At 38.1% G+C, this 25,783-nt stretch overlaps 1 protein-coding gene across 3 annotated transcripts; it reads right to left on the bottom strand.

The window, feature by feature from the left end:
* Nucleotides 1–217: 217 nt before the first annotated feature.
* Nucleotides 218–25,384, bottom strand: COG2 (component of oligomeric golgi complex 2). 3 transcript variants are annotated; one of them, XM_085219769.1, is made up of 18 exons: nucleotides 25,219–25,384; nucleotides 24,860–25,021; nucleotides 24,074–24,139; nucleotides 23,592–23,672; nucleotides 22,925–23,028; nucleotides 21,593–21,701; nucleotides 19,631–19,810; nucleotides 17,329–17,453; nucleotides 15,925–16,051; nucleotides 12,331–12,470; nucleotides 9,220–9,281; nucleotides 7,132–7,283; nucleotides 5,767–5,967; nucleotides 4,903–4,975; nucleotides 3,871–4,013; nucleotides 2,498–2,637; nucleotides 2,228–2,408; nucleotides 218–633 (listed from the first exon to the last, which is right to left on the bottom strand). In XM_085219769.1, the coding sequence occupies exons 1-18, from the start codon at nucleotides 25,288–25,290 to the stop codon at nucleotides 532–534; spliced, it is 2,220 nt and encodes a 739-aa protein (XP_085075895.1). In that variant the 5' UTR covers nucleotides 25,291–25,384; the 3' UTR covers nucleotides 218–531. The 3 variants fall into 3 exon arrangements, with proteins under 3 accessions (XP_085075895.1, XP_085075896.1, XP_085075897.1); XM_085219770.1 differs by having other exon boundaries at nucleotides 24,860–24,983; nucleotides 25,219–25,358; XM_085219771.1 differs by lacking the exon at nucleotides 25,219–25,384 and having other exon boundaries at nucleotides 22,925–23,030; nucleotides 23,593–23,672; nucleotides 24,860–24,942.
* Between the last annotated feature and the right edge of the window lie 399 nt (nucleotides 25,385–25,783).

The following is a 25,783-nucleotide window of genomic DNA, read 5'->3' as shown; positions in this document are numbered from 1 at the left end:
CAACAAGGTCCATTAAAAAATCTGTAAGATAAAAACATCTGAAATCCTAACAAGAGCTAACCATGACTCATGATGAGGGAAAGTTGATAAATGCAAAGCAACAGCAATAAACAGCGGACAGCTATTCCTGTGAACAATTTCATTACTTCAGAAGAGCTGTTCCTTTGGAAGATTTATACAGCTAGCAATATATTTGATTCAAAAAACAAATGGGACATCAGAGTTAGGAAGACAGTTTATTACATACTATTTTCATCATATATGTTCACTCTTCTACATAATAAGATTTACAAGAAAAATAATGGAAACATTTTCTTCCACTTCCCACTTCTGCAGTAAGAAGTTTAGAACTTATGACTGCTTTCCATATAATGGAAAACTATTGGTAAACTCTCAGTCTTTTGGTGAAACAAACAGAAGATGCACCGATTTGTTGCTTGAGATGCAACAGGAAGCACTTCATTGCTACTTATTTGGGAAAATAACAAATAGTTACATTCTTCTTCATTGATCGCATGTTTTCAAAACCACTTAGGATTGTTCCACTGTAGCCTGATCCTTGGCACTTAGAACAAGCTCTGTAAGGGCTGAAAAGCTTTTTATGTTGTTTGTTTCCAGTCCCATCTTTCGTATCTAAAAAGAAACAAAAGCAGCATTGATTTTCTTTAAAACAACAAAAGCTCATGTTCTTAAAACAATTGGGAAAGCATGTTTTATCTTACATTAATGAATGGTAAAAAAAAAAACAAAACCAAACTGCATACAGTGCAACATATGAAAAAAAAAACCTTATAAAACTTTGCTCAGTTAAGTCTTTCCAGTTAACTCAATGTCTCAGAGTAAAATGTTTGACTATCCTCTTGTAACTAAAGCCATTGGAAGTTTTCCAATGAAACAGTCAAAAAGAGAAACTTGGCTGTAACTATGCTTTTAACACACTGAATTCAACTGAAGTTTTTCTCAAATCCCAAATCAGTGTTCTGAGTAAAGTTTTTAATACAAAGATACATCCAACAACAAGCAACAGTGTGATAATGAAAGCATTCCAATAATCTGTGAGTCTATGATTCTATGAGCCACAGAATTTCCTGTTGGGTGAAAACTCTACAGAAAGATTACTATAAGAAATTTCTTATCTAGGAAATCCATTACTTTAACAGTTAGAAAAACACAACAATGATAAATCTGAAAGTGCAATGAAATCTAAATATACTAGTAATGAAATTACTGAACACCTGAAGAGGTGTTCATTGCTGGAACTCCAAATTTCGTCCAAATGTACCAAATCAGCTCCTAAATGATTATTCATAATCTTACCCAATTCAACTTAAATTCACATTGCAATATTGTTATTGCACATAATAGGAACACAAAAACCAAGAACCCAACTGATGCTCCTAGCTAAAAACTGCCAAATGGTATTTCCTGTTAATAACTTCCACACCTCCACTTAAATCACTTTCCTTTCAGTTAAGCCTCAGAAATGAGAAAAGCAGCAGTTTACACACAGGCCAGATGCATCTGCCTGTTATAATGCAGCCACAGCATGTGCTTATGAACAAGACTGATGACAACTGCTTGGCAATTAATGATGTAGACTACACTTATTTGTTTATATCTGCATATTACATACAGAAATGATGACTACAAATCAGTACGCTTATACAGTTTGATACAGCTACTACACATATTTCCTGGACAATCTTCTTCCACTTGTTTTTACTTTGTTAATTAAAGGTTTCATATTTGGCATTGAAAAGAGCTTACTATTGCATAACCCAACAAATAAGAAATCCTCAAAGCTCCTGGATGTAAACCCTTGTAAACTATGCATTAAGGCAAAGCTGTAAATACCCAGAGAAAAGGCAATCAAAAACTGAAGCCATAAAGTCATTTCTACTGGAGCAGAAAAGGAAATTCCCTCTGATTTGTCCACTTAGTATTTCTTTTTAGCTTCTGAGTACTAAGAAATATTTGAATTTGGAACATTGAGAAATACAAGATTTTTAATTTATGTAAGAAGTCACAGGAAAGCATGCGTTGCTCAAGAAGACTCTACAATCGCTCAGGTTTCAAGTCATCTGCATTACACAGCTGTAAAAGCCAACCACACAAAATGTATGCAAAGTTTCACGTTTGAAAAATGAAGCTGAACTTCCCTCCTGTATCTCACTCCCTTCCCAAAACCAGTAATAGCAGTAAACAAATGTTTTCCCTTTTAACTTACTTGCTCTCCAAAATACTCGACATCTAGAGCCAGCTGCAGTCGGATTTTATCATCATCACTCATACCCCCATTTGTACCAACAGGGTTCAAAGCTGCAGTCCTCCTGGCCTGCTTCAATCTTTTTAAGCTCTCTTCCATCTTCTTAACGGAACTCAGAACATCTGATACCGTTTCATAATACCTAAAAAAAGGCAAATTAATGAGAGCAAAAGTTTTACTATTACAGAAAAGCCCACCTGCTGCACAGAACGTTATGTATGGCTCTCTTACCTTTGTGTGCTTTCAGAGAGGGCGCCTTCCAACCACTGATGGATCATGGGCTGTTTCAGTACATTTCTGTACTCATTCTGCAGTCGGTAGAAGGGCTTAAGAGCGCTGTCAACATAAGATGAAGCTTTAGTTGGCACTTCCTGGGAGATGACAGAGAAAGAAGGTGGAAAAAAAAAAAACAACCTGTAATTTATCTACTGATAAGACAGACACCAATTACAGCATATATGTAGAAGACTAAGGGCAGATGTAAGCCAAGAAATAGATACCTATTCATGCCCAATCAACAAAGAGGTCTGCATATGCAGGAAAGACACTATCACAAAGTCATTCAGTAGTGTTATTCTATGGAATATACTACGGAACAATATCCAAAATGACCAAGTTTTTGAGGATGCATGTGCCAGCCAGCTACTCATATCATCAGGGCACTTCCTACTCACACTGGCCTCAAGAAAAGCTGAAAAGACTCAGTATATATGATGTACTTTTGTCAGAATAACTACTATCTTGTATTATACTTCACTAAATTGAAAACACTGCTCCTTCTATTATTATAGCACCCTATTACCTCAGCATATTTTCCTGAAGAATGCTTTTGGGATAACTCCAATATCCCCCCCTTTGCTACCCTCTTCTCAGCTAGTCTTGCGGATGCAAAATGCTTCACCTCTCCAGGGCTAATGCATCCAAGAGCTTGGACAAACCTCACGCATTGCAGAGAAACCAAACACACACAGGATACAAATACAGGGTACACCTGAAATACCTGTTACTCAAGTTTTTTTTACATTGCCATTTTCTTACACGAGACCAAGTTAGCCACAATAACAACCGTACAGCCTGGCGAAAACAAAATCACAGTAACAAAACAAGGCACTATCTGATTTGGGGTTTTTTGGTAACATAGGCCCACTAACCACATCCCTCAGTTCCACATCTCCAAATTTCCTGAACACCTCAAAGGACAGTGACTCCACCACCTCCCTTGGCAGTCCATTCCACTGCCTTACCACTCTTTTGGAGAAGAAATTTTTCCTAATATCCAACCTGAATCTCCTCTGTTGCAGTGTAAGGCCACTGTCTCTTTGCCTGCTTTATCTGGGAGAAGATGTTTCCCACCTCACTACAACCTCCTTTTGGGTAGCTGCAGAGAGCTCTCAGAACTCAGGAAGACATTCAGCCTCATCTCCCTTTGGCTCCCTTCCTTTCTAAGAGGTAAATGGTAATTACTAAATCATCAAAAGTTATAAAATAGTTTTGTTGACTGCTAAGCAGATACAGACAGCCCTGGAGCAAAATGTACTGCTCAGTTAGTATTCTTCACTCAGACTCCCCTGAGATGTATTTTTAAATCTGCAGTCAGCACTGACCTTATTGGTTCTCCTATATAATCTTGGAATTTCCAGTGCACTCTTCAGGTAAGTGAAAGAGGACTCGCTGAGATCCTGGATAATCCTGTTATTCAAGGTAGGTATGCACGCTGTTAACGAAGTCTTTGAGTCTTCCAAGGCTCCTATTGAAGTAAAAATACTGAAGTTTAAGATGAGCTACCCTGCCCCATCACAATACAAATCAGCATCATCCCCATCTCACTGTCCTAGATGGCTGCTCCTGGTGTCAAATACAGGACAGTTAATAAATATATACATACTAGCCATTTATAAGACATCTCCACTAATATCAGCCATTCCTCAGCCAGAAAAATGGATACACAGAAGAAACAAACAAACAAAAAAGGTAAAGTGACATTCTCCGGTTCACATTATTTTTCCAGCAACGTACCAGCAATTTACCAATGTAGCAAGGGGCTTGAATCAAAAAGCTCAGATCTACCACGGAAACTGGGACTGTAAAGTTCTTTTCCACAGTACCTAAATTCCCCAGGGAGTAACTGGAACATGCCTAATGCACACTTGCAATTGTCAGGAGACCATCTACTGAGTTGCAACATACACAAGCTCCTACCTCTCTTAAAGACTTAGACATCAACCCGTAATATTTTAGTTTCAACTGGATAATGCAAACCATCTTCTTTATTGTTCTCTGTTTTCCTTACTACAAGAGTTCAAAGATTTTGAAGATATTGATCTTCCAGGTTCCTTGCTTCATCGAGAACCATCTTAATTATTAGACAAGTTCTCTCCCAAGAAACTACTTCAGACTCAGTAAACTTTAATGTAATGTTTTCTAGACTTCACAGTTCCATTTAAGGCAGTTTCTATTTCTCAGAATCACAGAATGGATCAGGTCAGAAACAAGCACCATTACATAAACAAACAAAAAACACTCCTATTTTCAAGTTTTTCATTGTAAACAATAAAACTGTTTAAAAGCTGATATGGTTCGGTTAGCAGAGGGACTTGGGAAAGGGGGAAAGACTGAATTCAGTCTCTCAGATTTACCTTCAATACAAGACAAATTCTTGAAGCCAATCATCTCAAGTTTTGGTTTAATCATTTCTAAGATGTCAGGAATCTAAAGAATGAAACGTAAGATAGACACAATCTTATTATAAACATATTTCAATAGCTCTTCCTACACTCATCAAGTTAGCAGTGTATCGAAAGACCCTTTCAATTCTTCTCTGCTTTTTTGTTATGTTTATGGAAACCCAGACTTGGGTTAGTGAGAATATTAATGGGAATTAAGGCCTATTCATTCAATTCCCTACATTACCATTTTTGTCCTCAGAGAAAACAACTGACAGTTCACAAAATATTATCGACCCAGATGTTGCTTCACAGAATACAGAAATTTCAGTCTTACTGACTGAACTACATTAGAAAAGTTCCCACTGAAAGCATATTAATACTATATAGCTCTTTTAAACTTTCTGGATCGTTAGTAAAACATGATGATGATAGAACTCTTGAAGAGTTCTTTTATAAAAGAGAATATAATTTTAAAGCCAAAACTGCACCACACTTTGAGGCCAGAGATCTTACAGGCAAAAGTGAGACTCTGGGACAGTGCTATCTGCACCAAAAATGAGCAGAAACATTACAGGTGTAGAGTCCATCAGCTACTGATTAAATATCAGAAGAAGTTTTTCCTGTAACTTGTAACTCAAACTATGTAGAGGTTAGACCCCTTATTACAGGTGATATTTTCTCTATCAGACTACTCCAGTTTAAGCATTCAAGATAAATTTTAAAAAAGTAGTACTTTTTTTTTTTAATTTAATTTTGAATTAACAAGATCCAAAACCAACAACATTGGCACACAGACTGACAAAGACTTCTGTATGTGAAGTCACAAGCACCAACCTTTTCCTGGAGTTTATCCAGATCTGCAGCAACATACACCAACTGAGTACTGGATATGGAAGGCAAAGGCTGACTTTCTGGGGAAGATCCATTCCCTTGGTCCTCATTAGAGCTGAGGTTTACAGAAGTTTCCCTTCTACCAGCTGGCATTATTTTTTTGCTTTCTTTTGTATTCTCACTGGAAATGGGCCTTACAGAAACCTGAAATGTCAAATTGAGATGTGAATCCTGGCAACAGTAAAGGCAGTTAAGGTTGCATTTATAGAGACAGTATATAAAGGATTCATAAGTTTCTGACATTATAATGTTGCAATTGCAAGAGATAACTGTATTCCTCAATTACATAAAAAGAGATGATTTTAAAGCAGATTTTGGTGCACTAAGTAATTCTATGACTTAGAGCTTTTTTGTCACTATACAACAAGGCAGTACAGTTGTGGAGTAATTTTCACCAGTGTGGTGTTCAGATGAACAGACCTGATTATTACCCACTTTACAGAAACTGTTTGTACCTGTGGACTGTGTGGGATGGGTAATTTTCCACTGCAGAGACAACCAATTCTACTGCTAGAGTGTTTGAGTCAAAGCCAACAATTAACACACAATCTATTCCACTATCACACTTTTGAGAGGAGTACTCAGGGATATGTCTAGGAGAGTTTTAAGCATTTTCTAGGCCAATGAAATCACCAAATGGAGGAGTTTGAGTCCTTCCCAGTCATTCATCCTCCCTTTTGCTCATATCTGTGCAAGGCTAGCCAAGGTCTTGCTTGGTTTCAAGAAACATAACTCATGGTTGTCAATCATCTTCTTTCTCCCACTTCCTCAAGCCCTCTACTGCAAAGTGCACGCTTCACTCAGCTATCTGTTTTAATTCTGAGACTTATCAACACTTTTCAAGAGACAATTCAGCTGAAAGAACTGTACCATTCAATCTCACAAGGAGTGTTGTCTTTAGCAACCTAAGGGGAATGTATAGAGGAGATGGAATCAGACTTTTTCCTTAAGTTAAAATGACAGGGTAAGAAGAAATGGACAAGTGCAACAAAGGCAACTGTATCAAATATGAGGATATTTGATTATGAAGGTGGTCAATCATTGGAAACAGGCTCAAGAGGCTGCGAAGTCTTCACCTTCAGATATTCAAAATTTAACCTAACAAGGTCTTCATAATCTTACCTATGCTGGCCCTGTTTTGAGCAGGAATTTGGACCACATGACTTCCAAAAGTCCCTTTTATCCTCAATTATTCCCCAATATCAGCTGTGGGTTTTTTGTTGGTGGTGGTTTTTTTGTTTGTTTGTTTTAAGAGGTCTCTTACAGATGGACATAATCTTCAGAACCATAACTATGCTGTTCTCTTACCTCATTAATGAACACAGAGTAACGTGCCAAAATTTGCAGACTAAGTTTCCACAGGCGGTGTGCTAACAATGGTAAAAACATCTGATCAGACCAACACTTCAAAAGACTCATCCAGACCATGTGAGTAGCCAAAAGACAGTATGAGCTGCCCTCTAAAAAGAACAAGGCAACAAAAGTTAAGTTCCTAAGCACACTCTTGAAAGATGTTAATTACTGATGTTAATAAATGTATTATTCAACACTTAACAAAAAAACATCCCCGAGACACAACCACAAAGATAGCAAAGATGATTTATTAAACAAACTCTGAAAATACTACCTCCTCACTCCTTTAGAATATTGCCTAATGACATGCATACTTTGGAGGGCCTTATGCAAGAGTAAAACTGTATTAGCACTGAACTATTGTTCCCTTCATAGTTAAGTCTGAGTAACATACTAGAAATAGGTACTGAAAACACAGTGGGAATATCCGTATTGAAACCAAATACTTACAAAGCAGTTTATGCACTAACATTTTTTCTCTTGAAAAATACTGAGGCTGAAAGACCAGCTGAAGTGCCTCTATACCAATGCATGCAGTGGGAAATTAGCAGGAGGAGTTGGAAACTGGGGTGCAATTGAAGAACAATCTTATTGTTATCATGGAAACACGGTAGATGAAAAACTTAACGTGAGCTAGCAATGTGTGCTTGCAGCCCAGAAGGCCAATGGTATCCAGGGTGTATCAGCTAAATGAGAGGTGATTGCTCCTCTCTACTCTACCCTTGTGTGGCTCCATCTGGAGTACCATGTCTAGGTCTAGAGCCCCCCAACACAGGAAAGATATGGAGCTTTTGGAGGGTTGAGAGAAGGGCCACAAAGATGATCAGAGGACAGGAGCACCTCTCCTATGAAGACAGGCTAAGGAGCTAGATTTGTTTAGACTAGAGATGAGAAGGCTGCACAGAGACCTCATTATGGCCTTCCAACATTTAAAGGGAAATTGTATATAAGCTTTTTACATGGGTAGATAGTGGTAGGATGAGGGAGAATGGTTTTAAATTAAAAGACGTTAGATTTAGATGTTAGGGGGAAGTTTTTCATTGAGAGGGTGGTGAGCTCCTGAAACAGGCTGCCCAGAGAGGCTATGGATGCCTAATCCCTGGAGCTGTTCAAGGCCAGGTTGGATGGAGCCTCTGGCAAGCTTATCCAATACTTGATCTAGTGGATGGCAATCCTGCCTGTGGCAGGGGGTTTGGAACTCAATGATCCTAAAGTCCCTTTCAACCCAGATTATTCTTATGATTTTGATTTTATAGCATACAATACAAAAGCTAATTAATACGACCACGAGTTTATAATAAATGCCTTGAAGTTGTAGGATTTACTCACTTCATCTTCATTTGTTTTTTTTCCTCCTTAATTCTTTAGTTTAATAGTTAAAAGTTCAAAATATTACACACAAGATGTGTATAAATATATGTATACATACATATGTGTGCATTATATACAGACATTACTTTCCACTGCCTTCCTCACAGGTATTTTACTCAATTAACTGAAGTAAAAGCTTGTCTAATTAAAATATACTTCTAAGAAATAGCTTAGGTTTGTCCATCCACTATAATCTTTTCTAAGCTTGCCTTCTCCCCAGCTCGTAAATCAATGTACATGTTTTGAGTAGAAGTCAACAATGCAAACCACAGAAAGCCTAAATGCTGCCAAGAGATAGACATTTTCCTCTCCACATGTAACAAGAAAAGTGTCCCAGCAACAAAGCATAACCTTTTGGATATCACACGCAGGTTGCCAAGTGGAAATTTAGACCTTTTTTGAAATAAGAAAGTAGATCCACAAACATGTTAATTACTGCTACCATAAGAAGTGTTTTTAGTAAGTGAAGTGATCACTGAACAATGCTTTTACATTGCCTTCCCCACAAAAATGTAGTCTACTATTAAATCAGTTCATAAAAAAAAAAAAAACCACAGCAAAAGTGAACACTAAGGATGCAAGTCAGTAAATGATGAAGAGGCAATAATCACTGCTACTTAAAATACAGCTTCCATCACAATAGGGGAAACTATTATTTTCAGTGAAGTTTACCTGGTGCTTCCTCTAGGGAATCTGAAAGTGCAGTTTCTAAGGCCCCTGCTATTTCTCTAAATCTGAAAAACAGAAAAGTTTTGATTATAAATAAAGCATTTCTTAAATTGATGGCTCAATACTTTTCAATGTTCAGTCTCTATGCTATTAGTGTACACACACTGACAGATTATACATTCATTATTTTCCTCAACATAACCCAAGATACAAATAAGGCCAACAATCTGTAAGTACTTGAAATACAACATTTCATTTTATATAGGCAGATTTTAAATGTACACATTACAAATAAATATACAACTTAGAATTAAGATCATGTCAAGTATTTAGATCTTTTTTTATGGAGAAAGGTTTGTGTTTGTGGGCTCTTTTTCCTAATTGTTATTGTTTTCACACTAGAAGTGAACACATTAACTCATACTTACTTAAGCTGGCCTTCAGGTATGTCACATGGCTCTGGGAGCCTTTAGCATTCTATGTGTTTGTTAATGGAGAGTGGCATAAGGTTCTGCAAACAACTCTGTACCTGACAAAAATCAATAGTTCCTCACAGGATGCCCTACCCTCCTCTTTTTCTTTTTTGCCTTTTTTTTTTCTCCCTTGAAGTTTAACAGCAAATAAGACAGTGTTTCCCTTGGGTAAAAATGTAATCATTAATAACATTTTTATTCCTAACCCTGAAATAAAACTATATTTTGAACTTCTCTACAGAAAGCTTTTGTCATTCTTCCTTATTGCTTTTATGTTCATCACAGTAATCTCTACACCTACCAAACTTCCTAATTATGACCTGCAAGGATCATTTTAAAACTTCTCAACTGTCATTTCCAAATCAGAGCAGGCACCTACCCAGCTTTTCCTGTTCCAGCTAGTAATGTACCAGATGCATACTTTAAGTAATTTAAGTAGCAATATCTGTGATTGACACATCAAGGAGGAAGAAACCCACAAGAGGTTTCTTGTTCAGTTCCTACCAACACTTAGCATGTATTTTGAAGTATTTGTAAAATGGTTTCAAATCTTAATTCCTGCCTGTGCAATACTTTCACTGACAAAGCAGCACATTCAGGTCTTACAGTGAAATGGATTAGAGAACTGAATCACTTTTTTTTTTTTTTTTTTAATTATTCAGCTTTTGCTGAATATTTCTTACATGGGAAAACAATCACAAGCATGAGTTCCTTACAGTTCCATTATCTGCTGTACTGATGTAATTGTAAGAAACGGCAAGGAAAAGAGTCACTGAGGCTGCTGGTACCTGCACTGCTACAGAAGAAATGCCTCTACGTCCATCTATTCCTTACAGACTCCTTTGTACAGGCTTAGTGAGGGCTCTTTGTTCTGGGCAATTTCTGTAATTGAGAAAACTACCAATCTTAACCATAAGTGCAATAGTGGAAGAAACCACTTCAACACAAATCCTGTGTGAGTTGGGGATAGTTATATGCAGCAAAGAAAAAGCTACCATGCTATGAATATGTTTCATTATTCGTGTACTAAAGGATTCATGGGCAATTCCAAAAATTATCAGATCATTCCAACATATAGGAATGATAATGATGGAAGATGAAGAAACTCCTGTTACCCAATCATCTCCTGAAATAGTGCACTGTTTGGATTTACAGTAATCTTAAAAGAGAATTACTAATTTTTTTCCTTTTTGTTAGCCAGATCTCAAAACATCTAAGAGATTATTATTTTCTTTTAAAAGAACACGCTGAAGATTCATTTCAATGTTTAGAACAGCAGTACTAAGCTTGATCAAGTGGTCACTTGTTAGAAAAGCTGTGCTTTCAAACAAAAGGGCAGTTTCACAGACTCATTAATGATACCTGCCTTTTGCTAAGAAGTCTATAATTGCTGTAGTTCTACAGACACTTACAGTCTGCATAGTCAGCACCACTATTATAGTGAGTACTCCTGCCCTTTCCCTTGGGCCAGCATCAATATTTGTACAGTTAAGTGGCTTGGAAAAATTGATTGGAGTTTGGAAGTCAGCCTTTTTTTTATTTTGCCCAAGGTAACAGTTCTTCAAATTGGTTCACTACACAGCTGCAGAACAGTTGTGCAAGTGGAAAAAAAAATAAAGAAGGATGTCAGAAGAGGCCAGGACCACCGGTTTACAAAATGTAGCACATCATCAAAACACTAACAAACGTGCTCCCATCCCCATGTTCCTAACACTTGTCTTGAATTAGCTCCAGCTCTCATAAGATTCCCAGATGGAACTTTTCAGCAGCATCAGATTTATACTGGTTTAAATATGCTGTATAAATGTGACTATGGCTGTACCATAATCATCATTTATAGACACGCAATAAGGAAAGCCACCATGGTGATCCATGTTAAAAAATAAACCTCACTTTCTTATCCTTCTTGCGTATCATTTTTTGCATATCATTCCCTTTGCTGCCACCACCTACTTCTCCTCTTTTATTTCTTAAAAAGACCTGACAATTTCAGTGATCCAGCATGTAGGTCAGCCCCACAAACAGCTGAGGTGGAACAAATAAATGTGTAGTATAGTAGGAAACAAAGGCAAGAAAATCTTGTGACTGGATTTGCCAGCACAGAAAATGTTATCCAAACCACATTCAAGTAGAATGCAGGACAAGAGACTACATATAGTTAGGGTACAACACAGTGTATACAACACAGCCAGAACAGTTCTTAGGCCAGCATGTTCTAAACTAAAAGCATATTAAAAAAATTCATTAATATCATGGACTGTAAACAAGAACAACCCATAAACTCAAGCATTCATCCTCACTGTTTGTATGCAAACTATAAGACATGTGGAACAGAAAGCTGAGAAAGGAAACTTAGCTGCCTCTGCTTATGATCTGATTCCCAACTAACAGTGCTGCATTACCCTCAAGGGAATAAGATCTACTCCTGTAACAAATAGCATACGAAGCCGTTGAGAGACTCTCAGAACACTTCTCAACCTTTGCAACCTACTGTAGGGAACCTGCTTTAGCTGGTAGGTTGGACTTGACAATCTCCAGAGGTCCCTTCTAACCCCTACGATTCAGTGATTCTGTGACTCTGGAATGAGAGATGACACACAGCACATTTTACTTTTGAAACGACCAACAGATGCTTACCAACCTTATCTGAAAATAAACAGGCAAGTTCCATTTGTTGTTAAAGCTGTGGTAGGAGGGATGAGATCTCAACCGTTTCACACTGGCCTGTGAGCCACACTGCCGTTCAAACTTCCGTACAAAATCCATGCTGACAGTGTACTTCTGCAGGAAGAAAATGAGCATTCTGATCACTGCCAGGGTCCTACTAAGCAATGAAGGCCACAACCCTCTAAAAAGAACTTCCATATCAGCCTACGGTTAAGCTCAAGGCTCAGAATGGGCCAGCACCGATACCTAATCATATAATGCCAAAATCCTGGACTGTAGTGAAACCAAAACCAGTTATCTAATAGGTGTTACTCTGTAATACGAAAACCCAGTGCACGGCACTTCTGAAAAGCATTAAATTGTCTGAGCTACCTCAACAACCAGATCAGAAAGACCTATAAGTATTTCTGAGCTGAATCACCAAGGTGGAGCAATGCTGGTGCACAGCACTAAGAACAGTCAGTCCCAGTAAATGAGAAATAAAGGGACATAACAGATGGATTTTGTCCTTAGTTACTTCCAGAAATATGCTCCACCAAACACACATGAGAAAGAAAGAATGGTATTTTACTTCTGTTATATAGAACTGTATTATAGGAATTTCTAAAACTGTTTCCCCAAAAGCAAGTTTTAAAAATAACAAATACGTGCTAATAGAGCACAAAAAATATGTAAATCAAGAAGTCGTAATATAGCTCCACTTGTAATCTGCCTCTCTGCAATGAAAAATAGCATGGTGAAATGCACAGTTCTGTTCAACAAACAGACAAATCCAACAACAATAAAACACCCCTCACCAAAACAAAAGAACAAGAAACAGCCACAAAACAAACGAGATGTTGTCTTGTGACATTAGAACATGCTCATTAAGCCACTGCTGAATTAATGAAATATGCCTGGATTAATCTCCAGGCTACCCAGTTCAAGCAGTGGTTGGACAACGCTCTCAGGCATACGGTTGGAACTTTGGGTAGTGCTGTGTGGAGCCAGGAATTGGACTCCATGATCCTTGTGGGTCCCTTCCAACTTAGGATATGCTAATTCTACTTCTCAGTGCTTCTGTCAGTGCAAGGCTGTAAGCACAGGACTTTTACCCCACTTCAGAACAGCAGGTGAGCAACACACTCAGATTCTCTTATGAAGCAGTAAAACACCCCCAGAAGTCCCTGAGATGCTGCTGGTAGGTTCTGCCCTCAGAAACAATCCTGGGCAATGCACCGACATGGACAAGCTTTTGCATGGCATGTCTCAGTGCATTTGGACCCTTCTGTCAAATGTGTAATTACAGTATGCTTTTCTTGTGATGTGGCAATTTCATGGTGTGGAGATGGTGTTCTGGAAGTGGCACACAAAAGCCTTCAGGTTAGCTACATTTGTCCCAGCGTAGTTGTATTTATAACACAAAAAAACTATAAGAGATGTGGGAATTAAATCCAGGAACAATGAGAGATCAGTGCTCTTTCCACCTGCTTTCTTAAATAATAAACTCAGTACTTTCAAAAAAGATAAAGAAGGCATTAATGCTCAACTGCCTGAAGTATTAGTCAAAGGTATAAACAGAACACCCTGGAAAGATCTCTGACACCTTCAAAATAGAAGACAACTCAGAGACATTACCTACTTATTGATAGTATTACATTTAAGAGAGGGAACTAAATGCAAGATTGGTTCCCTTTCAGCTTCTGGGACTGGATACCTGATGAAGTTATTGAATGATGAAAATGTGAAAAAAAAATGCAGCAGCTTTCAAATACAGGAATCTAAACTCAAATCAATGCTGAGAAATAGAAGATACGTTATTCTCAAATGCCTCTAAAACTACAAATCTGAGTCTGAAAGAAAGGCACAACAACCTAAAACAACTTAAAAACTCTGCACAACAGTTACTTTCATACAGGCTTAAAACTGCCAGTCTGATTTTACAGCATGACCTGAAAGAAATATTTTTTCCATCCACTCCCTCTACACGTAAGACCAGCCTTTAACAGACAATACTTCCAAGTACTACAGCTATACTTACATATGCAAAACAACCAAACCAACCTGCAGAAAAAGACTACTCTGCAGTTCTACCAACCTAGGAAACAGAGTAAGAAGACTAATGACTACAGTCTGCATTAATAGATTATCAGCAACACAGCAAATGTTTCACAAGTACTTTTCCCTCCTTCATTTATAACTACTCCTACCAGTTCTTCCATAGACATCTGAGCACTTTTACACTTGGCACTTCATTGATTTTTAGATAAAATATTTTAATGACCTAGACTCCAAATTTTATCTTAAGTAGACAAAAGCAGTCTTGAAAGAACTTAAGAACTTTGGACTGACTACATCAAGTAACTGAAAGTCATTGTAGGTGGTTTTTTTGTTTTTTTTTGTTTTTTGTTTCTTTTTTTTAAATAAACACAACAGTACCATTGGTTGATATCAGCTCAACATAAGATGAAAGGCTTATAAGAATAATTCTTTTAAAAGAGTAAAACCATTTCAGTATAAAACACATTCTTGTACAAAGCAAACAGCACAAGTCACAACATTAGGAAAAGCCTGAAGGATGACTGAAGCTTTGTGGGAAACTGAGAGGAGTTAGGGCAAGCTGTAACCTAGCTATTTAATTAAAAAAAACTAAGAAGACAGCCCTTTAAATACAGAAGTCCTGATCTTGCAAAAACACCATAGCCATCCACCTCCACCATTATCAATGTTGCAATTCTATAACTAAAAAAGGACAGTTACTCCTAAAACAAATACTTAAGGCCAAATTCACATGACAAACTGACTTCCAGTAACCCCTGTAAGAGCTTTCCCGACAGCTGTGATTTAACCCAGCAGGCAGCTAAGCCCCATACAGCTGTTTGTTCCCCCACCCTGTTTCCTTGCATGAGATGTAGGAGAAAACTGGGGGGATAAAGAAAAAAAAAAAAAAAAAAAAAAAAAAAAGGTCAATCTTCTGTGTTGAGACATAGATTGGTTTAACAGGACAGGAAAGAAGTGGAAAATAATAATAATAGAAACACATAAGACAAGCGTTGCACAATGCAATTGCTCACCACTTGCAGACTGATGCCAATATCTGGCAGGTTTTCAAGCAGTGGCTCCTCCAACAACTCCCCCAGTCTTATAGTTTCACCCACAAGATGAACCCACAAGATGGGAGACATCCCTCTGGCCACTTCGGATCAGTCGTCCTGGTTCTGCCCCTCCTCATTCACCCCCAGCTCCTCACCAGCAGCACAGCACAAGAGGCTGAAAGGCCTTTGGCTCTGTGCAACACTGCTCAACATCAACAGAAACACCAGTCTGTTATCAATATAATCCCCATGCTAAATCCAAAACACAGCACCATACCAGGTACCAAACTGAAACCACGACGCTGACAAACCTGAGGGGAGAATTAATTACTATGAAAAAAAATCAAGTGTTGTGAGATAGTCTTCTCTTCCAAGCCATGCACAACAGAAGTTTACATAACAGCAGTAGGAAAAAAAAAAAGCTAGAGAATATGACTCATTCATATCTGTGTCTTAGAAATAACAAATGGAAATTAAGTCACAAAATTAATTACCTCATGAAACACATCTGGGTTTCCAGGGTTAAACAGTGATGGCAATTTTTCTTCTAAACCACGTACTATTTCTGGCCACACTGAGTTCACTAAGAAATCATATCCAGGAACAATATCCGCTTTTTCACTGAAATAAAAATGAAATGATTCCATGGTTGTATTTTACCACTAGGCTTCTATTTAGAGGTAAGGATAACTAAAAGGTCATGCAGTGCATTAGACAAAATGTAATTACTTAAAAAAAACAACAAAAAAACACATAGGAATGCTGATTCTCTTACACTGTTCTTCCTTCCACCTTGGGATGATCCCAATGATCTCAAAAAATTGCAAGTATTTTTATAACCCTGAAAGCGTTTTACAATTTCATCACTTACAGATTTTGCAAGTGTGCCTGGAAAGCACCTGCTTTTCAGCTGAAAACTCCTAACTCTTACCTATTTTCAAGATTTAAACAGCTCCAAACTTGAAAGAAATAGCAAATATGTGCAAGGTGACTTATGCAATAGAAAGAAAGAGAATTCTCTTTTATTGTTGTTCCAAGCTGTACTTATACATGTTACAGTGATTCCAAACAAAGGACCCTCATTAGGAAAATTTATAAATCAAGAGCAGAAGAGACGCAAGCATTTCTTTCCATTTTAGTACACAAAGTCAAAACCTTCAATTATGACAAATACAGATAAAAAACTTGCTGAAAGATTAGGAGTATTGTAACACTAATACAACTTAAGAGCAAACGATGACTAGAAAAATAATTCTGCAGTCCCTACGGGATGTGTTTGCAGTTCTGCTTATTACAGCATTCCACTGTATCAACCAGCCTGCAAGCAGATGGATAAGTGGATACGATTCAGTACGCATAAAGCATTTAAACTTCAGAAAAGGCAATTTAGCTGCATAAGGAATTAAGCTCTTTTTAAAACAACAGTGGAAGTACCATAGGAATCAATTAAATGTGTCATGCAGTAAATCTGTCAAATTGCTGGGGATCTCCACTTTTTTGATGTACCCTAGCAACTCAGTCACTTTTCAATTTCTGTCTTCTAATAGCTTTATGATGCCCTTAGATGAAACATTCAATCATGTTTCCTTGAGTCAAAAAAAAACAAAAAACCAAACCAATAAAAACCTAGATTTGTGGCACATTGTATCGTGACTAGTACTCAATTCTATTACTGAAATACAGGATTTTATTTGCCTCCTGTGAAGGTCTGGACCTCAGATCAAGAAAACTTGTTCACTGTTTTAAAAACACATGTAATACAAATCAAAATTGAATATGAATCCTCAGGAAAGACCTTGTAAGTCATTTGTGCATAGAAGGTCAATACACGAGATATTTCAAAAATACATTATCTTTGAGGTACTTTAGAGCAATTGAAAGAAACCCCAAACATTTACCTTGAAATAGCTCCCCCTGTAACTTCACGCAAGAGACGGCAGTGGTGAGGAACAAACTCCAGCAGTTTATTGTACATGGCCTGAAGGCCGTTAGGATGAGCTTGAACATACTGCTCCACAATCACCTGTCAAGAAGAGTTCAATGCTGAACATCAGAAGAGCAAGTATGAAGTACACTAATAAAAGATTGAGATGTCTATTCGCTCAAAACTCCCAATACCATATCCGAAAATACTGCAATATATATAAAAACACTTCAGTATATTTCCCAGTTTCCAAGCAGGACACATCAGCTTGAGGGGAAGAAGACCATTTCCCACTGCAGCAGTTGCTACAGCATTAGAAAGCACCCAAAAGAAGTCCATTCTCAAGTGGATTGGTCACCAGCATTCTACTTCTTCTACCATCCAAAAGCCATCAGCTTTGTTTTCTAAGAGTATGTGCACACAAACTAAAAACAGAACAATTTTAAATGCTTCCTTTGCTAAAGAAGGAAAGAGGTATCTTATTGACAATGATGAACAGCTCACGTTTTATCAGATAGATTATTCTTTCACTGGGGAAGGTAAATAATTCCACATCTTGGCTGCTGAAGGAGTTACTAAGTGCTAAAAAAAAAAAAATTAAAAAAAAAAAATTATTTCCCCTATCTTGATTTAGAAAAACTCCATCAGAAGTTATACAGATTAACTTTTGCTTGCCTTGGTTAGAAACACTACATGGCAAACTGCCTCTAAATAAAAGAAGGAAGGAAACAAATAGCTTAAGTTCACTTCTGCATTTATGCGTAAGAAGGCACACTAACCTAAGAAAAGGCAATTAATATTGCCTAATGTTACACATTCAATGTTTTTAGGAATAATGTTCACATTGCTTTTATGGGTCTTAATAGAAATGTTAACTCTTTGAGTGTAAAAAACCAGTAGAGAATAATTGTTTTAAATATCCTGAAAGCAGAACAGTGCCTTGCATCATCCCATGCCTCTCACTTATGGGTTTATGGAGCCCAGAGAATATCATTAAAACATTTCCATTTCAAGAGTAATGCTAACAAAGGAAAATATGGACAGCAAAGAGAAAGATACAATAATGTAACTTGGGACTTAAAGGCACTGAAAAGTGTTCACTCTTTTAGAAGTAAAGATGAGGGAAAGGAGATCTATTCTGTTTCGTATCAGTACACACCAATTTGAGCAATCACAATCACCCAAGGCAGCTCTCACACTTCAAGGCCTTTCCTCCCCAGAAGTGAAAGCTTGGAACCAAACACAGAATCAAAGAATGGTTTGGGTTGGAAAGGACCTTTAAGATCACCCAGTTCCAAACCCCCTGCTATAGACCAGGCTGCCCACAGCCCCATCCAGCCTAGCCGTGAATGCTTCCAGGGAGGGGGCATCTACGGCCTTTCTGGACAACCTGTTCCAGAGTCTCATCACTCTCACAGCTCTTCCTAATATCTAGTCTAAATCTACCCTCTTCCCCTTGTCCTGTGACTACATGCCCGTACAAAAAGTCCCTCCTCAACTTTCCTGTAGGAAACCATAAGTAACACTGCCGAGCCATGCATGACACTAGTTTTAGAACAACTTTATAGCCCTGGCACTGGCCCAGCTTAACTTTTTCTGTAAGACTAGTGAATTTAATAGTTTTATAAAATATTCTGATAATCTAGTGAAAACCAGGGAAACTGCCTAGAATAGGGCAATTAGTTAGCATTAGAACTTACACTGTAAAAGGGCATCGATTCACATCTATCCCAGTAGAGAAAAAATTATCTGCCTGCAATGACACATCATTACTACCTGACCTGGACATAACTGCCAACACACTGATGAAAACTTTCTTAGCATCTATTGCCACTCAGTTCTTACAAGAGTCAGATATTGCTTCTGCACACAATGGGAAGAAAAGGACATTGCATTAAGAACTACTTTTGCTGCATTTGCTTGGTACTGAGTCAGCTAATGAGAAATGCTCACTCCAGTCCTGATCCAATGCACTCTGGTCCAGAGTAAACTGTATTTTACTACAGTAATTTGCTTAGTTTTAAGTCTGTTAGTTGGATTTCTTCCCTCCCCAAGAAAAACATAGGTAAAGAACCTCAAATGGATGTACCCAAAATTGGTGACAGGTGAATTGAGAATTCCTCCACCTTTTTTCCTTAAGTAAAACAAACAAAAAACTACATGGTCAGTTCCCTCGCTCCCTTCACAAAGGTACTCTGAAACTGCTAACTGAAGCTGGAAAAATAAGTATTCTTGAAAGTCAGCTCACTTTCCTAGGATTCTTGATTTTCCCTTACCTCATCCATGTAAGGTTTCACAAGCACTTGACCAACTAATGCCTCTGCATCTCGTGTTTTGTCAATTGTTGCGTAAGTGCGAAGACAGTGACGTATTATGTCAACATTTGAAGTCTGAAGTCCTTCCAAGAGCAGTCCTTCCAGAGACTGCTGCAACATAGCTGTTATTCCAGCTATACGCTATGGAGAGAAACAAAACATGGTAGTTAAAAAAAGCCTTGCCATCATTGCTAAATTCTTCCAGAAATACTTGATTGAGCTTTCAATTTTTATTTGAAAGGCACACAAGTTCTGATAAATGTTAATGAAAATTAACACAGCTTACTTGGTTACTGACGTTATTTAACACAGTATTTACTATTATAAAGTTAAATTAAAAGGCAATTATTTTCTCGTGTATTTTGAAAGAGACATCATAACTTATCTAAGGTACTCATTATAGCAAAGAAATAGGTCAATAATTATTCCTTGTTCAACTGAACAGCTATGTGTTTAATATACAAAAGATTTTCAGTATGTTACCTGGGTGACAACCACAGCATTTATCCCTCTGTCAAAAACTAAAACTATACCGTGTTCACAGCACTACTTTCCAAATAACCGCAAACCAAAGACATTGAATTATACTGGCAACAAATGATCTGCCGGTACCTTCCTTCTGGCTTCTGCTAAACAGCTGCTTCAGTCAGCATATATCTTCCTGTTCAGTGTATATTCTCCTAATCATTTTTCCTCATCCCCTACAACATTTCTTCTATTAGATCCAACTCCCTGTTACATTAGCTGGAGATACAATTTTGGCCCAAAATAGTCCCTTGCAGCTCTGTACTGAAAGTGAATTCAATAACATGCAATAATTTAATCAAAGTTGAACTACCAATTTAACAAGTCAAATTTTCTCTCTAGCACTTTGCATGCTATATTGCACACATCCATCTTAAAGTTATTTTTTACACGATCAGAGAATCTGATCTGAATACGCAAAGTCAATAACCCAACTGCTAACCAGTCATGGAAACCACTACCTGATGACAACTAAAACATTGGTACGTTCAAATTTTTCATCACCAGTCCAAAATAAATTTTAAAAAGCACTAAACAGGCTCTATTAAGAGATCACCCAACTAAAACAGGGGCATCAACAAAAAGTATAGAAGTCCAGGCAAACAGTGTTAAGAAAGCTACACAAACAAAGGAACAAAGCTTCTCCCACCATAAATACTACTCTGCTGCTCACATCTATTCCTGTTGCTACTTCATATTCAGTAGCCAGAATAGTCTTGTGAGCAGTCCATGAATCAACAAGGTACCACTGAAATCTTGATATAAAACAAGCTCGTATTGCTGGTAGGAATACGTAATAGCATGAAGCTGTAATGATGAAACATCTCACGAGCTCAAAAGCCATTAAGAATGACAGCTTCCATGCTAATCTGCTTGAAGCATTACCTCACTCATACTATCTACCTCTTAAGCGCCAGTCTTTGTTCCTTCTGACTAGGGGGAAAAAAACACTAGATAGTTGCTATAAACAAGCTATCAGGGAGATCAGCCTACCAGCCAGCACAGCAACAGTTAGGCACCAAATATCAGCAAGAGACAAACTTGAATTTATTCAAGTCAGCCACTCTAAGGTACATTCAATTTATATTTTCGTCTGTACGCTGCAGCTAACAAAAACAATACACTTTTCTGGATCTACGCTTTGCTATTATTAAGCAGACAAACTGCAAGATGCATTAGGCTAACAAAAGCGTCTGTCGTATTTCCCACTATTATTTTAAGTAATTTATCCTAAAGTTAGCAAACAAAACACAAGAAATAACACTTCACCACAGCTGATAAAATGGCCTCTTGAAAATAATTTTCTCCTCTGTGGAAATGGACTTTTGTTTTCCAGTAGTATCATTTTATTTAGTTTGATCATGCAAAAGGTTAAGCCAGATATTAGGCAATACTCACTGGTCTCACTTTGTCCAGAAGGGGCATTCCTTTGCTTTGTACTGCATGAAACTGTAGTTGATTAAATTCTGTGGCAATTCTCTCTAAAACTTGTCCAGTTAAAAGTGGGCTGGAAAAGAGATAATGAGAAAATGAGTGTACACAGATCATTTCTTATCAGCTTACTTTCATCTGCATCAGACAGGTGACTTCCTCAATTTTTGTGATTTGACATAAATATTTGAAATTTAGTGCTGCTGCAATCTCATGACAATAACACATTGACTACTAGAGTTGTCTGGGGCCCATGAGAATATAAAATCTGTGAGCAGAACCTGAGGAACATGAGATCCTGCCTAGAAGTATGAAGTGTTTTTTTATTTTATGATGATGCTTGCTGTCACAGACGTCAGCCTCACAAAGCTCAAAAACTGCAGTAAGTGCTCTTTATCATCCAAATTTCCTTATTTCCTCCTTCTATCCAATGGTAAAACTAACGACAGCTATTTTAGAGAAACCATCCTTCTCAAGTTTATATGGTGCCAATAATTAGCCTAAATTTTGAGTCACTGAAGCAGTCTTGCTTCCAAACGTGATTCCGCAAAGTCTCTGACCCTGACAGAAAACACCTGCATATCCTTTTTTGTTCTGTGTATCTAGTTAGTCTTCTGTCCACCTCCACCCACTCACTGCTTTATGATCCAGCAGAACACCAGAGCTTATCTCACATTCATACAGGTTCATGAAATTGTCTTTTCCACTGCCTTTAAGGAACACTTGCATCACAATCAACCATTGCAAGCACCCGGATGGTACATCAGTTACAAAACTGACCAAAAGACATTTTCCATCACTCCAAGATAGAGGGAAAGGACACTTTCCACTACACTGTTAAAAATCAAAACTTCTCACAGTCCAGTCTTCTTCCAGTCCAGAACTTTTCAGAAGCACTACTAGCGTGGTTTGTCTCTGGCTACTCCTTGTGTAGTCACTTCAGATATACATAAGCAAGTAAAGCAATAAACGCTACCCTATGCTTTATTTCTAAATGATATGGGAGGCAACCACATCTGCAGGACCGTAGACTAATTTGGATGTGGCAGGATTAGTTCACCAAATATTTTATGCTAACTTCATTGCTACAAATAATTCAGAACATTGGAGGCTGTTATGTGATCAGTGAATGACCAGTCTGTAGAAGACTAAGCTCGAAAAAGAATACTAAAATAATGGTCCACATATTCCACCAGAATTACAAAGATGTACGTTTGTAAATTCATCTACAACAATACCATAAAATTCAGTTGGTCCCATCAATTAAGAAAGCACTTTTTCTTATTTTTTATTTCTTACCTGTTTCCTTCTAAAGTGGATAATTCGTTAGTGCCTTGGGAATGTAGAATTTTCTCAATTTTCTCAACTGACTGAATAACATGGATAAGCCTCAGGACACACACCTATAAGTAAAGAAACACTTCTTAATGTCTGACCTCAAACCCATTACAACACCTCTCAAGATATTTGGGATACTTTTTTTTTTTTTTTTAATTATTATTTTTCTCCCCTGATGTAAGATCTCTGCCTTCTTAATATTTAAATCACGTATCACTTATTGATTACTTGAGTCTATAAAATCCCACAATGTGGGAAAACAGCTGTTCTTACCCCTGAATTTTTCCAAGTCAAACAAGTCAAATGTTATTCTTCCCCCATACAAAAATTAAGCTGCTGTGTTTCAATTACTTTCACAATATACAAGTTTACAGACTACTATAAGCAAAAGTAAGAGCAACTGTAATTGAAAGCCAACTGAGCCAGTGCTTCCAATAAAATATTTATGATCAAGAAGACCTAATAAAAATGAAGTCAGTCAATCAAAATCTCTCAGTTTGACAACCACAAAATTCTGCACAGCATGCATCTGCATGGCCTAGATCTTTGTAAATTCAATTTTCTAGGAGTTAACGTCAGAAGTTGCCCTAATAGACATCTCTTCAAGGTAATAATTTATCTATCATACCTTTTTTTTCCTGATATCTTCCTGTTTGGACAGACGATCATCTATTGCTTGAATTCCTTCACTGACACAGGACCTTAGACTCTGTGAGAGAAAAAAAGTCAGCATGAAAAGCTGGCTTGCTACTATGAAGAAGTAGTTTAAAAAAAACAATTAAAAATCTAAATTCTAACAATACAGAATAGGAAACAGATTAACTACTGTCAAAGTAAAAAAAAGGCAGAAATAGTTCCAACATTTTGTATAGATTTATCTTGCAGGAGTTCACTTGTTTATTATGTAAGGAATCAATAATTGCTTGATTGAAAGGCAGTACTGCAAGGTAGGAAATGTAGATTACTGCAAGTCCTAGAAAACACATCTCCCCTATTACCCAGCTAGGAATATAATTTTTAACAATTCTTAACAAAGACTAAGATAAATAAAATGTAGTTTACATATCATACAGAAGCGAACACAAGTTATAATGACTTTTTTGAGCATACCATAACCTCTTCTCTTAACTGTCCCAAGGGTACTGAAAGCTGATTGAGGGCCTTGTCCATGCCAACCTAAAGAAATTACCATAAAAACATTTACAACTCATTTGGTAAGTTAATTGGTGAATTAATGACTATTATTCTATAGATACTGAAGGAAAACTGAGATAAAACTGGAGTCTATAGGAGGATATAAGTGCAATACAAAAAGATGTTACCTAAAATGCACATATAAAGATATCAGATTGTCACATAAAGCCAAAAGTGAAAGAAAATCACAATCTGTAACAACCTTTCTTACAATAAAAATGATAAATCTCAATCTCTGAGCCTGCATAATGTTGTAAATTGAGGTAAAAGAGTAGGAGAAATAGGGAATGAGTAATTTTAACATGGAAGGGATTAAAACTCTCGGTAAAATGAGTTGGAACTTCTACAAATGTACAGTAAATTTGAAGACTCCTAAAGAATCCTGCAGAATGGCGTTGTCTAAAACTCTACTGCTGAATGTTAATGACTTACAGCTTTCAATTTTACAAGCGTTAGCAGATGAAAACAGAAAGGATTTGCCTTGAATCTATTTTCTTCACGAGTTATAAAACAAAAGTGCATTCTAAAACATTTATGATGGGTCAATTCTCTACTTCAGCTAAACTCTCCAGGAACAGTCTTTCACCTCTTCTCAATGCAAGGAGCCACTGTTTAAGATGCCTTAAATCTAACATCTGCTTTTCACATGAAAAATAAGAAGCACGTTACAATGCACAGTGTAAACATGACAGTAGCACTTACCAGGTTCGTTGAGAGATTAACAAAGTCCGCATAGTCCTTATTTATGAGCTCTACCATGGCCGTTTTAAGGAGTTTGTAGTAGAGCTCCAGATCCTCCCTGAGCTCCTCTAACTGCACGCGCTTCCTACACTCGGATACAAAGTGATCGACGTCAAAATCCGGCTGGAAATGAAACAGGAAAAGGAGAACGATAGAAGGAGAAGTGCAAACCAAGCACACACACACACCCCATCCATCCCCTCCCCTCCCCTCGATCAACCCCAGTGACACACACCGCTTCCCCGCTGCGGGCTCAAAGAGCTCGACCGAGGCTGCAGCCCCCCCCGCTCATCCCCGGGGCACACACGGCCCCCAGCCACCTTCATGAACTCGTCCTTGTCGAAGCAGAGGTTCTCGGGGCCCCGCGGCAGGTTCATCTTCCTGGCCTCCATCACGGCACGGCTCCGCAGGCCCAACACAACAACAGGAACCAGCTGCCAGCGCAACGCCTCATCCGCCCCGCGGCCCGGACGGGGCGGGCCCGGCGTGCGATAGTGGCGCGGCACAACCCGCCGCCATGGCAGCGCCCCCTGCAGCGCTCCGAGCGACACTGCGGACGGGGCCGGGCAGCTCAAAATGGCGGGGCCGGGAGGAGGGTGTGGCTTCTCGTTTGAGCTGGCTCACCCAGGGTTGGCAGCCCCAGGCCGTGCCAGGCCCGGCCCAGGCCCTGGGATTTGATGTCTTTTGGAATGGAGCTCCTGTTGCTTTTCTTGGTAACCTGTGCCCCGACAGCAAAACCAGCTTTTCCTTGTCCAGGCGTTTCAGGTTGTGCCCATGTGTTTCTGAGTATCAGAAATGAATCAGAGCGTAATTCACCTTCTCCATTCTGCTGCCTTCCAGTGTACTCTGTTAACATCTTCTTTCCTTTCAAGTCTGTCATTTGCA

Source organism: Meleagris gallopavo, chromosome 2 (genome assembly GCF_905368555.1).
Source record: "Meleagris gallopavo chromosome 2, MGAL_WU_HG_1.1, whole genome shotgun sequence".
Lineage (NCBI taxonomy): Eukaryota > Metazoa > Chordata > Aves > Galliformes > Phasianidae > Meleagris > Meleagris gallopavo.
The sequence above is the reverse complement of the archived record's forward strand: the minus strand, read 5'-3'. Positions and strand labels throughout refer to the sequence as shown.

Bases quoted from the DNA above. Each gene is read 5' to 3' on its own strand.
- COG2 (XM_085219769.1), bottom strand. From the start codon at position 25,290: ATGGAGGCCAGGAAGATGAACCTGCCGCGGGGCCCCGAGAACCTCTGC. The intron at 19,811-21,592 runs GTGAGTATTGCC...TTCTCTCCATAG, and splicing joins TTCTGGACAAAGTGAGACCA to CGTATAGCTGGAATAACAGC. The intron at 17,454-19,630 runs GTAAGGGAAAAT...TCTTCTTGACAG, and splicing joins TGAAACCTTACATGGATGAG to GTGATTGTGGAGCAGTATGT.